The 12,892-nt window shown below is 35.4% G+C and overlaps 1 protein-coding gene across 13 annotated transcripts in view; it reads left to right on the top strand.

Moving 5' to 3' along the window:
* Positions 1–12,892, top strand: part of STXBP4 (syntaxin binding protein 4) — a 189,982-nt gene that overhangs the window by 107,912 nt on the left and 69,178 nt on the right. For all 13 annotated transcript variants that reach the window (XR_010137888.1, XR_010137887.1, XM_063717858.1 and 10 more), the window contains 3 exons: positions 1,153–1,269; positions 1,761–1,810; positions 4,127–4,260. Coding sequence is in view for 11 of the 13 variants with exons in the window: in XM_063717858.1 (XP_063573928.1) it covers positions 1,153–1,269; positions 1,761–1,810; positions 4,127–4,260 (301 nt within the window). In the remaining 2 variants the exon portion in view is untranslated. The remainder of the gene's footprint in view (positions 1–1,152; positions 1,270–1,760; positions 1,811–4,126; positions 4,261–12,892) is intronic.

The following is a 12,892-nucleotide window of genomic DNA, read 5'->3' as shown; positions in this document are numbered from 1 at the left end:
CAAATCTATAGATAAAGTTTCTAATTTAGTTACGTTACATTTTTATTTTTGAGATTTATTTTTTATGTTATCTGGATCTATTTCAATAGTTTCTTGTGTATTATACTTTCAATTCCCTCTTATTTTTAAAAACATATTAAACATAATTGCTTTATATTCTGTATCTGCTCACTTAAATACCTGCTGTCTTTATAGATCTGATACTGTACTTTATTTCCTTCAGTTAGCTTTCATTCATAGAGCTTATTTTCTCATATGTTTAGTGATTTTTGTTTGTGTCTGTGAGGTCATGTTCTATCAATGCATTGTAAGTGGGAATTCTTTGAGCTCTGAGTTTTAGAAATATCTCTCCAGAGTTTTGAGTTTGCTTCTGCTAGCCTGGGACCAATTTAAAGTAAAATTTCAGCATATGGCTTTTTAGACCACATAGATAATGTAAATTCTGGCCCCAAACCTGCGTGAATGGGGACTTTTGGTTAGGAATTATTCAGGAGAAACTTTTTTACTCAAGTCACCTGAGCCAACATCAAAACACTGTTTACCTCTGTGAAGTTTACTTCTTCCTAGTTCACCCATTAAGGTTCTTCTGTTTTCCATTTGTGACTGTTGAAACCCCAAACTGTAGGCCACCAGGGATCAGCATATACCCTCTGAGAAAATTGTGCTTCAGTGCTCTCTTACCCCAGTGGGTTCACTTGGCATTGCTGTTGCATGTCTCCATGGAATTCCTCTACTTCCTTGCTAGATTTGTCTTACATCATGTGTGTGTTTGTGTGTGTGTGTGTGTGTGTGTGTGTGTGTATCCAGCATTTTTAGTTATGTTAAATTGGTAGAGGTTTCTGTCAGCATCTGGTAAGACACATTGCAAAAACAAAACAAAACAAAACAAAACCATAAACTATTCAAATGTATTTTACCGTAAGAATCAATAAACTCATATACAGCTTATCTCATAAAACTTGCAGTATCTCTGTGCTAATTAACTTTTAAATATGCAGTTAGTTACATGCCCCCCAAAGTCAAAACATATGTACAGTAAGAGAAAAAGATAATTTGGTAATATTGAATATTAGTTCATAAAAACTGAAAATAGGGACCAGTAATGTAAAACTGAAGAAATGTGTAAATGCTCCTTTTGATATCTCTGTGCAGGAAAGTGTTCAGGATTTAAAAAAGAGAATCATGGTACTTGACTGCCAATTACGAAAATCAGAAATGGCTCGAAAAACTTTTGAGGCATCCACTGAAAAGCTTCTTCATTTTGTAGAGGTAAGTTTTTCTGTTCTATTACATTCATCTTTAAAAAATATATAGGCAACTGGCATATAGATAAATGTTACTGTATTTGGTACCTAGTGAAACATTCTCTAGTCTCAAAGCAGCAATGCTGACTTATGGTCAGATTTAGAACTGCATAGATGATGAAAAGACTGCTAACATTTTATAGATTGTTTAGAGAAATAATTAAGACAAGGTGATGTAATTCCAAATATATACTATTTTAATGAATACTTTACCAAAAATCCTGATAATGTATAAACATTATTTGATAACTACTTACCTTATAAAGAAATGTTTTCATAGCTGTTATATTTCTGAGTAAAATTGCATGTTAGGTCAATTGTTCCCCCCCACCCCCACATAATAGAAGCATCAGTTTAATCCATGGACAGAGGAGGTTATAAATATTAATCAAGAAAAGATATTTTTTAAAAACTGTCAAACTGATATATCTCCTTCACCATCTTGTTTGTTGCTAGGCTATTCAAGAAGTATTTTCTGATAATTCTACTCCTTTATCAAATTTAAGGTAAGAAAATTTAAGTGCTTTTTGCAGAATATGGGTAGTGATTAAATTCTTCATCTGGTCATAGTGACTCAAATACTAAAAATCTCTTAAATAGTCCTAAGGTGCTACATAACTCCCATTGGATGCCATCATATGGAAATAGGTGCAAGGACATATTGTTCTGGGTCCCATCTCTGTTAAAGAAATTCCTGGAAGTATTTAGTCAGTCATTGTAACCTTGTAATCTAAAATTATGGTAGGAACCACCTATCCTGTCTTTGTCAAAAATTCTATAAAGATGAGATTAACCTGAAATTCTTTAATTGTCTTGCGTATGAATCAAAGTTACTGGTCACAGGTTCACTACTAAAGGTTAGTCTCAACCCAGCAGATTCGTTGTTCTGGCAAACAGAATTTTGGAAAACATATTCATGCAATCATTTTCTTTCGTTTTCATCTTTCAGTAGATATAAATAAAAGAAATATATTTGGAGAGTATACCTTGATTGTCTCATTATTCATAGTACGCTTTGGATTTAAAGTTTCTTACTAGAAGCTTCAAACCTACTAATCAAATTTATTTATTTCAAACCATAAGTTTATGGTCATTTTGATACATGATGAAAGACATTTACAAAAGAAAGATTCTTGTTTATGCATTTCCAAAGTAATTTTTTTCTGTTCTCATAATAGCTGCTACTAGTCCTAGATACATCTTCTACTTCTAGCAATATACTCTTGCAGAAACAGGAAGACTCAATGAGGGTGGGTGTGGTGGCTCATGCCTGTAATCCCAGTATTTTGGGAGGCTGAGGCAGGAGGATCACTTGAGCCCAGGAGTTTGAGACAAGGAACATAGTGGCACATAGTGGGACCCTATCTCTACAAAAAAAAAAAAAAAAGGAAGTAGCCAGATGTGATGGTGCATTCCTATATTCCCAGCTACTTGGGAGGCTGAGGCAGGAGGATTACTAGAGCCCAGGAGCTCTAGGAGATTGAGGCTGCAATGAGCTGTGATCATACCACTGCACTCCAGCCTGGATAACATAGTGACGCCCTGTCTCAAAAAGTAAATAAATACTCTACCCTTTACTGTGAAAACAGCAGCTTAATAAATGAAGATATTTTTGGTGTCCACTTAGCACTTTTTAATTTAGAAGAATATTTATAATTCACTTCTAAACTCAAGTAATGTTTTACTTCTTATGATGAAGGAACCTGACATAACTTCTTACTCTCCATGCTGCTTATGATACAAGAAAACTCTGTGAATTTCATGATTATTACTCTCAGTAAGGATCTTAAAATAATCAATAATCATATTTATTTCTTATATGGGCTAAGTGTGTCACCCACCCTCAGCTTTCCAAGATCTTAGTTTTACCTTGACTAATAATTCAAAAGTTTTGTTTTAAAAATTAAGGTTAAAATGACTATTTAAAAGCCAGAGCCTGCCCTTGTCTTAAACTGCTTCATGGAAAAAAAGACAACTTTAAATAGCTACATCACGCAACATTTCATGGTGTCTTAGTAAACTGAACACTAGTAAAATCTGGTGCAGTCATTTCAATATAACATATCCTTTACATGGATATTGGCCTTGGTCATTCAACACAGAATAAAGGCTATGTATTTGAATTTGAGAATTGATGCTTTTGTTACCCTTTGTGAATTAATATCATTATGCTTAGGAAGATGGAGTATAAATAATGATGATTTTGTCATCAGTTTAACATTTTTTTTCAAGTAAGTTTTAGTGTAATTTTTTGAAGAAAACACTTAATTTTTAATTAGATCAGAATGCATTCATTTTAGGTGACGTTTGCATTTTTTAAAAGTGATATAAATGCTCTAGGCTGTTTTTGATTTGAGGCAAAAAATGGAATAATTTAAGAGATAATTTCAGGAGCAAATACATTTATTGAATTTATATTTAATATTACTAGAAGTAATAATAAATGTATTTTGACAAATTCATGTTTATATGCTTAATTTGAATTTATACAGAACTAAATAAAATTATATCATGTTAGCAAAACAGAAGCACTCACAAAATAAGCCCAACAAATGATCTAGGAGACAGGTCATCCTTCTATTACTTCTTTCTCATACATGAAGTCAACCTAATTTTAAAATATTTCTACTTATTATGTCGTAAATAATTGAAAACAGAAATATTGTTTTATGTGAATTACCTCAATTTTGGTTACATGAAACAATTTCCTCAGAAATATAAATATTTTTGTACAAATCTATAACTAATACAACTTCAGATTTAGTAAAGATAAATGTTGTTTATTGTGTAGTAAGTTCAACTTTATTTTATTGCTTTCATAGTGAAAGAAGAGCTGTGTTGGCTTCTCAGACTTCCCTCACACCACTGGGAAGGAATGGACGTAACATCCCAGCAACACTGGCACTTGAATCTAAGGAACTTGTTAAATCTGTTCGTGCCTTACTTGATATGGATTGTAAGTTTTCTACATTTTTTCACTTTTTAAAAGTAATTTATTTAACAAAACAAATTGAAGTCAGACAGTTGAATTTCGTTATAGTGGCTTGCCTACAGCAAAATTGATACCTAATCAATAAAAATATTAATGTACCAATCATAGGAGGAGAATATTTCCTTTATGTAAAGGCTCAGAATGAAGCTCTAATTAAGACACGCCTTTACATCTACTTCCACCCAAAGTTTCTTTGAAATGGAAGAATAAATGTAAAAATCAGTCCACAGCAGCACTGGAAACTGGAGGAGTGGAATCAGCATTGAGGAACTTGTTAAATAATAATATCCCACAGATGGAATAAGATTAAATGTACAGTCCAACTGAGCAAAAGACCCCAAAACACAAATATAACAGACAAAACTGCTGAAACAATGAGTTAAGCAGAACCATGGAAAAAACCCCAGGATCACAGACAGTGAAGACTGGGAACAGACTCTGGGGCAGTCAGCAGGGTAATTAATTAAATGGCTTGGAATAGCTGAACCAGTTCCCTAGTCTTCAGAGCTGCTGGCTCAGGCATATCCTCCTATGCTAGGGCCAGGAGAATACCTCTCTAAAGGAACTACATGAACTGTCACTAGATACTCTAGAGGTATCTTCATTGGGCTAGAAAGAGAAGTAAGGCAGTGCTCTAAGTAACTTCCATCATCCCAACGGACAGAGAAATCCTTGGGGAAAACTTAAATGACTGGACATTTTCCTCTTTCTCTCTTTGTGTCTCTTCAGACACTTTTGCCTCTTTATGAATTTCAACTCCCTTTTTCTAACTACTTCTTACATACTCTTTATTTTCCTGCAATGAAAATTATAATTTACCTAACTATATCTATAATTTATAAAAATCAACGATATGCTAGTGTATTGTAGAGGAGAAACAAGAGGGAGGTGATTTATAATAAAATTATATATATTTCAAAACATAAATGCTTTAGTACAACTATACTAGGATATATAATGTAGTCATCAGATGCCTGCACCTAAACAGAGAATCACCACAAATGTGGCAACCATGAATGTAGACTGATACAGGAACATTGTATTGTTGTTTTAAATAGCATGAGCAGATTGTCATCAGTAATGTCCAAATGATTGTCCAAAATGGTGACCAATGGTAAAGTTCTGAAGAGAAGAAAGTAAAATCTTCCATTAATTTATATAGTAGGTACAAGCCTGGGAAATTTAATGTATATTAAAACTATGCAAAAATATTTGGGGTTTATCTAAAAATGGAATTTTGTTCCAGATTTGAGTAATTAAAAACAGATTTTTTACCACTATAAATATCTATTAGGACATTTAAACATTATATAGCACACAGAACAATTCTTTGTTGCACAGCACTGTTCAGTGTATCCAATAATGATAGGATGTTTCGCATTCCTAGTAACCTTTCACTAAATGCCAAAAATATCCCCAAACACTGTGACAATAGATAATGCCTCACAAATTTCCAAAAATGCCCCCTAGGTGTAATACCATTCTTAGTGGGAACCTCTATTGTTGATCCTTATTTAAAATATGAACCAACAACCAAGAGTCACCTAATAATGGTCCAGGGGGAGAAGAACTACATAACAGGGAGATTCTGAAGAGAGAGAAAAAAAGTCTTTAATTAAATAAAGATAATGTAATATTCTGAAGATAGCTATATTATATTCTTGAAATAAAATGGAGTTATTATCCTTAAAGAGAATCAATAACACATTGCATTCATAACACAAGAAGTAGTTGCATGCAGGAAAGCATTTTTTTTTTCAAGACATGGTCTTGCTTTATTACCCAGGCTGGAGTGCAGTGGCTCGATCTCAGCTCATTGCAACCTCCTCCTCCCCAGTCCCCCATCACTCCCACCCCTAGGTTCAGGTGTCTCAGCCTCTCGGGTAGCTGAGACCACAGGTGTACACCACCATGCCTGGCTATTTTTTTATTTTTAGTAGAGACAGGGTCTCTCGATGTTGCCCAGGCCTGGTCTTGAACTCCTGGACTCAAGCAATCCACCCGCCTCAGCCTCCCAGAGTGTTGGGATTAAAGCCATGAGCCACCACACCCAGCCGGAAAAGAGCTTTTAAAAAGTATTTTACATCTCCTTTTTCACTAAATGAAGATATTACTCAAAAAAGTTGTTTGATTATTAAATAATATAATTTATTTGAAGCACCTACCTATCACATTCCTAGCACAAAACACATACTCGGGAATAAGTTTTGAATTGTGGTTGAACTATGTACATAGCACTTTTTTAAAAATAAGCTGTTCCATTTACCATTGCTGCAGAACAAATCAACCCAAAAGTTAATGGCTCAAACCAGCAATTTAGTATTGTCTCTCATGGTCCTGTTGGTTAATTGCGCTCAGCTAGGCAGCTCATGTTAGAGCACTCTCACGTGGTTGCAGTCAGATGTCTATTGGGGATGTAATCATCGGATGACTCTACTGGGCTGGACATCTAAGATGGGAGCTCATCTGTGGCTATAAACTGGAACACCTACCTATATTTGGCCTCCCTAGCATGGTGACCTCAAGGTAGTTAAACTTCTTATGTGGCTCAAGGCTCCAGCATAGGTGTTTCAGTGAACAAGACAAAAGCTGTATCACCTTTTATGACCCAGCCTCAGAAGTCACACAGCCTCACTTTCACCATATTCTATTCATCAATGCAAATTTGAGGGGATGGGACTTAGACTCCACCCATGTATGGGAAAGTGACAAGGTCTCTTTATAGAAGAGCATATAGTCAGAAGTTATTATTGTGGCCATCTTTGGAGAATAAAATGTGATACATTAGTATATGTTAAATGCAAGTTAATTTACTTGGGATGGCTCAATAATCTTTATTACAAGTACCCATTAATATATGGCATATTAGTAGATTAGTGTGTTAGATTTTGGTTGTTTTTCTGCCTCTTCCCTAATGTCACCCTACCTGCTAGTTGTCTTTCTGCTTGCTTCTAACATTCCACTATCCCTCTAGTTTGCCACTTTTAATATTCTCTATGCTGGGGAATAGATGAAAAAAGAATGAGAGAGAGAGAAAGAAAGATGTAAAGTTCCATGTTAATTAACTATCAAAATGATGTTTTCAGTACAGTTCTGGGTAATAGATGGCTTGGCTTGGTATGGGGTAACATTCAAAGACCCTCTGGGCTAAGTTCTGATTTCACAACTATGTTATGGAGGATTGGAAATTATGCCACTCATAGTGTCTACTCAGTTTTCCCAATAAATATATACTTAAAAATTTGTATAACCTAATACATTTGTAAAAATAAAATTATATATCAAAAACTCATAAGAGCTAATTATGTGAAGAAATTCTGTGGGTTTTAGGAGGAATGAAAATAATCACTCATAATGTGTTATGTGTAAGTTCAGCATTTTATATATCAGACATTTTTATGTTGGGGTGGCAACAGTGGAGGGAAACACCTGCACAGACATAGCCCAGTGAACACTGCCATTATTAATTTTCATTACCTTGCTAACATTAACTTCAGTATCTGTCAAACATGATTATTCAAAGAAAATATTTGAAATTCTGCAGAACTTATTTGGAAGAAAAGTAAAAAATTTCATCTGCACTTTTTTTTCCCCAATGATACTCAGTAATTTCCAGGCTGGTTAGAAATTAATTATGCAATCAGGTTTTTGATATTTTCTTTAAATTTTCTTTTCAATTGACAAGTAATAATTGTATGTATGCATGGGGTACATAGTGATATTTTGATACACATAATATACAATAGTCAGATAAGAGTAACTAGCATATCTATCATCTCAAACATTGATCATTTCCTTGGGTTGGGAACATTCAATATCCTCCTTCTAGCTATTTCAAATTATTTAGTACATTATTGTTAACTATACTCATCCTGCACTAGTATAGAACACTAGAACTTATTCCTTCTATCTAGCTGTAATTTTTTGTCCTTTAACAAATCTCTCCCTATCCCCCTGTTCTCCCTGTCCTTCCAGTCTCTAGTACCCTCTATTCTACTTTTTACTTCTGTGAGATCAACTTTTTTATTCATATATGGACACACGCACACACACCACATTTTCCTTATCCGTTCGTCTGTTGTTGGACACTAAGGTTGATTCCATATCTTGTCTATTGTGAATAGTGCTGCAATACACATAGCAGGATGTCTCTTCGATATGCTGACTTTCTTTTCTTTGGATAAATGCCCAGTAGTAGGATTACTGACTCATATTGTAGTTCTATTTTTGTTTTTTGAGGACCTTTATACTGTTCTCCATAGTGGCTTTACTAGTTTACATTCCCACCAATGGTGTACAAGGGTTCCCTCTTCTCTGCATCTTCTCCAGCATTTACTTTCTGTGTTTTTGATAATAGTCATCTTAACTAGGGTGAGACGGTAACTCATTATGGATTTGATTTGCATTTCCCTGACGATTAGAGATGCTGAGCATTTTTCATCTATTTGCTGGCCATTTGTATGTCTTCTTTTGGGAAATGTCTGTTCAGATCATTTGCTCACTTTTTAAATCAGATTGATTGGTTTTTTGCTGTTGGTTTTCTGCTAGTAGTTTGAGTTCCTTGTGTATTCTGAATATTAATTCCCTGTCAGAAGAGTAGTTTGCAAATATTGTCACCAATTCTATATAGGTTATCTTTTCACTCTTGATTGTTACCTTTGCTGTGCAGAAGGTCTTTAGTTTGATATAATCTCATTTGTTTATTTTGCTTTTGTTGCCTGTGCTTTTGAGGTCTCATTCATAAAATCTTTTCCCAGACTATTGTCTTGAAGTGTTTCCCCAATTTTTTTCTCCTAGTAGTTTTATAGTTTCAGATCTTACATTTAGGTCTTTGCTTCATTTTGAGTTGATTTTTGTATAGGGTCATTCATCTGCATATGGATATCCAGTTTTTCCAGTACCATTTATTGAAGAGACTATCCTTTCCCAGTGCTTTTGGCACCTTTGTCAAAAATCATATGGCTGTAAATATGTGGATTAATTTCTGGGTTGTCTATTCTGTTTCATTGGTCTGTGTGTTTTTAGGCCAGTCCCACGCTGTTTTGGTTACTGTAGCTTTGTAGTATATTTTGAAGTCCAGTAGTGTGATGTTTCCAGCTTTGTTCTTTTTGCTCAGGTTTGCTTTGGCTCTTCAGCCTCTCTTGTGGTTCCATCCAAATTTTAGAATTTTTTTCTGTTTCCATGAAGAATGTCATTGGTATTTTGATGGGTATTGCATTGAATGTGTAGATTGCTTTGGGTAGTATTGTTATTTTAACAGTACTATTAATAATTATTCTGATCTGTGAGCATGGGATATCCTTCCATTTGTTTACAGCCTCTTCCGTTTCTTCCATGAGCATTTTATAGTTTTCCCATGAGCATTTTATAGTTTTCCTTGTAAAGGTATTACCTCCTGCAAGGGTTATGCTTTGATGTTTAAAACTAGCAAATCTATGTTGTCCTTTTATTTAGAAATATAATTGCTAATGTTGGCACATTTTGCCAGTACTTTTTATAAATTTGTATGACATAGCTTTTCAAGTTTAATAGTTCAGATTAAATTCAACTGATTTTCTTTCTCTTTAAGCAGCAGCTTTTTCTTCATGGAAAACAGAAAATTACTACCATGAGGTAGATAATTCAGCCACAACCCCTCCCTCATTTTCTTTCTTTGCCTTGGCTATCTGGTTATTTCAAGTTATAATTTGAAATTTTTACTTGGGTAATTGCCTCTACTTTCTTCTTAATATAAGTGTTCTCTAGGATGTTATACTATGGAATTTTCTCAGAAAGCTGAAGGATAAGATTTATTGGCTCTTACAGCTTAAAACTAGGCTCTAAGGAATATCTAGAAGACAGTTCTGTTGCCCGGGCTGGAGTACAATGATGTGATCCTGGCTCACAACAAACTCCGCCTCCCGGGTTCAAGCAATTCTCCTTGCCTCAGCCTCCTGAGTAGCTGGGATTACAGTGCCTGCCACCACACCTGGCTAATTTTTGTATTTTTAGTAGAGACAGGGTTTCACCATGTTGCCCAGGCTGGTCTCAAACTCCTGACCTCAGGTAATCCACCTGCCTCAGCCTCCCAAAGTGCTGGGATTACAGGCGTGAGCCACCGTGCCAGGCCTAGAAGACAATTCTAAACCTTTCCTGGATTGTGGACTCCATTGGAATCTGATGAAAATCCTCTTCCCAGAAATGCGAGATTATACACATTTTGCATCCATTTTCAGAGTATTTCTGAACCCCTACCTAGGACTCTCCCGTGTGTAAGGAACATGAATGCTTTCCACATCATTGCATACATGGCCATCCCAGCCTCACCAGAATACCTCTAACAGTGGAGAAGTGTGTAAATCATAGAGGCAGCCTGGAAGGAAGCAGCAGTTTGAATACATGTAAACAATGCTCCGCAGAATCTCTGATGTTCCTTAGAGATGCTCCACAGAGCACCTCAATTGTTCATCCAATTTCACTGGCCAAATTGCTTAATTTCTAGGTCTGTTTTTGCATATAAAAAGTGGATCTCATAATATCAAAGTGGCAGAATTGAAAGATTAAATGAAGTACATATGAAATTTCCAAAAGAGCCTCTGGTAGGGTAAGATGTTCCCTGTATGGATGTTGTTGTTGTTGTTGCTGCTGCCACTGCCGTGACTACTGCTGGTGCCACATTATTGTTATATAAAGTAATTAATTTCAGTTTACTTTCTATGGTAGGTATTAAATTATTATTGTCTAAAGCTTCTTTCAACTTGGATACATATGAAAATATGGTAGATGAGAGCTTTTCATAATATGTATCATTTAATGTTGTTATTGATGTTGAGTGAGAATGTAATTGTCACAGGAAACTGTGGCTAAATGCCTTAATCAGCATCTTATCTTTCAGTTGTTTATTGCTAACTGTGAGGAAACTTTTGTCTGTTCTGTCATTATTCACAGTCAAACAGTCTGAAAACAGAATAGGCATTTTTAATCAGTATTGGAACCCCTGGAGATGCTTCTATTGATCTCCTTATGTTTACATGTTCTATATCATTATAATGCCTTTGTGTAGCTTCTATTTGAAATAAAATAGTTTTGAACTACATGTTCAGAACGCAATTTCTGTTTAACTGACATATAGATTGACAAAATGATTATGTAATAAAAGCATAAAGAGGCAGTTCTATCTTTAAAAATGCATAATAAGAAAAAATCTGGCCAGGTAACCCATATGAGGTCTTTAATAAAAAGAGAATATATTGACTTCTTGTTAAATTGGCAGCATAAGCACAGGCCTTTAACTACCTTCCTTCAGGCCTCATGGAAATGATAACTAGAATACAAAATAGGGCAAAAATCTTCAAAAGCACTAGCTGTTACAGGTGAATCCTAAAAACTTTTTAATATAGGAGAGATAGAACCACATGGACGGAAAGCAGGAAGGGCCAACCTGTTACTCCCACTGCTAAACAACAGTAGCGATTGTGGGAATAACTGGCTGGCAGAACCCCTGGCAGGAGGACGCTCTTAATATGTTCTGATTTGAAGGAGTAATGAATAAAGTCAAAGACAGGCTGGGGGTAGGGGGCAGACGATCTCTTTTCACTCTTTTTTATCTTAGTGAGTCAGTGGCATTTGTTGAAATCCTCAGGTTCACACAGATTATTTGTCAAGCAGAAGGACAACTGGGGCTTGATCCTTTAGAAAGTGGAGACACACTTTAGATCTGACAGACACTGGGGCATACAGGAAGCTTTAAACGTAAGAGGAGTTGGCACGACAGCTTCACCACCAAAAGCCACATCGCTCTGCGCAGCCACCTCTTGTTCTAAGTCACTTTTCACCCCGCTCAGACTGCTGAGTCATCCTTAAACTCACAATGCAAAGGTACATTTCACCCAGAGGTTTGAGAGGGTAATTCCAACAACAATTTGGTCAAATTTTAGGGCAATCAAAGGGTCTACACATTCTTTAAAATGTCAAAAACCAGTTCTGAGTAGAGAGCTCTCTAAATTCAAGCTTTTATGAATAAAAATGTATAACATATATAATGTGTATATATACACACACATCTCATTCAAGCTATTCTAGCTCTTATAAACAAATGCATAAATATATGATTGTGAAAAGATCCACAGTATTAAAGCCAGGAAATACAGCTCTCAAGATTCGTAATGGACTTCAGGATCAAGATAGAAGAGGGATCTCATGCTAAAACCTTCCCATTCTGCTCTTACACATAGAAATGACATTTTAAATTGTGTGTGTGTGTGTGTGTGTGTGTGTGTGTGTTTGGATAAAAAACAAGAAAGGAGTATCACCCTGCATCAGAAACAATATGAAAATATCATGATAAGTAGGATTTTAAGCTTCAGAGATTTCACAGAATTGAGATCAGCAGTTGGAGCTAAGGTTTCTACACCCAAGAGGCCCTAAATGATGCCTAAGCAAAGGAAGCAAGGAGCGGGAATCCTTCTGTAGAGAATATACTTTGTTTTCTTAAATTGCTCATATATTAGGCATTTTAAAAAATCCCTCCAGTTTAGGAGCCATCTGGGCCTGCCACTAATTAAAGTTGAAAGTAAACATTTCATCCACTACAGGTGGGGAATATAAATTGGCATGA

The sequence above is a fragment of the Pongo abelii genome, chromosome 19, assembly GCF_028885655.2.
Source record: "Pongo abelii isolate AG06213 chromosome 19, NHGRI_mPonAbe1-v2.0_pri, whole genome shotgun sequence".
NCBI lineage: Eukaryota > Metazoa > Chordata > Mammalia > Primates > Hominidae > Pongo > Pongo abelii.
This window is presented reverse-complemented; position numbering and strand designations above follow the sequence as displayed.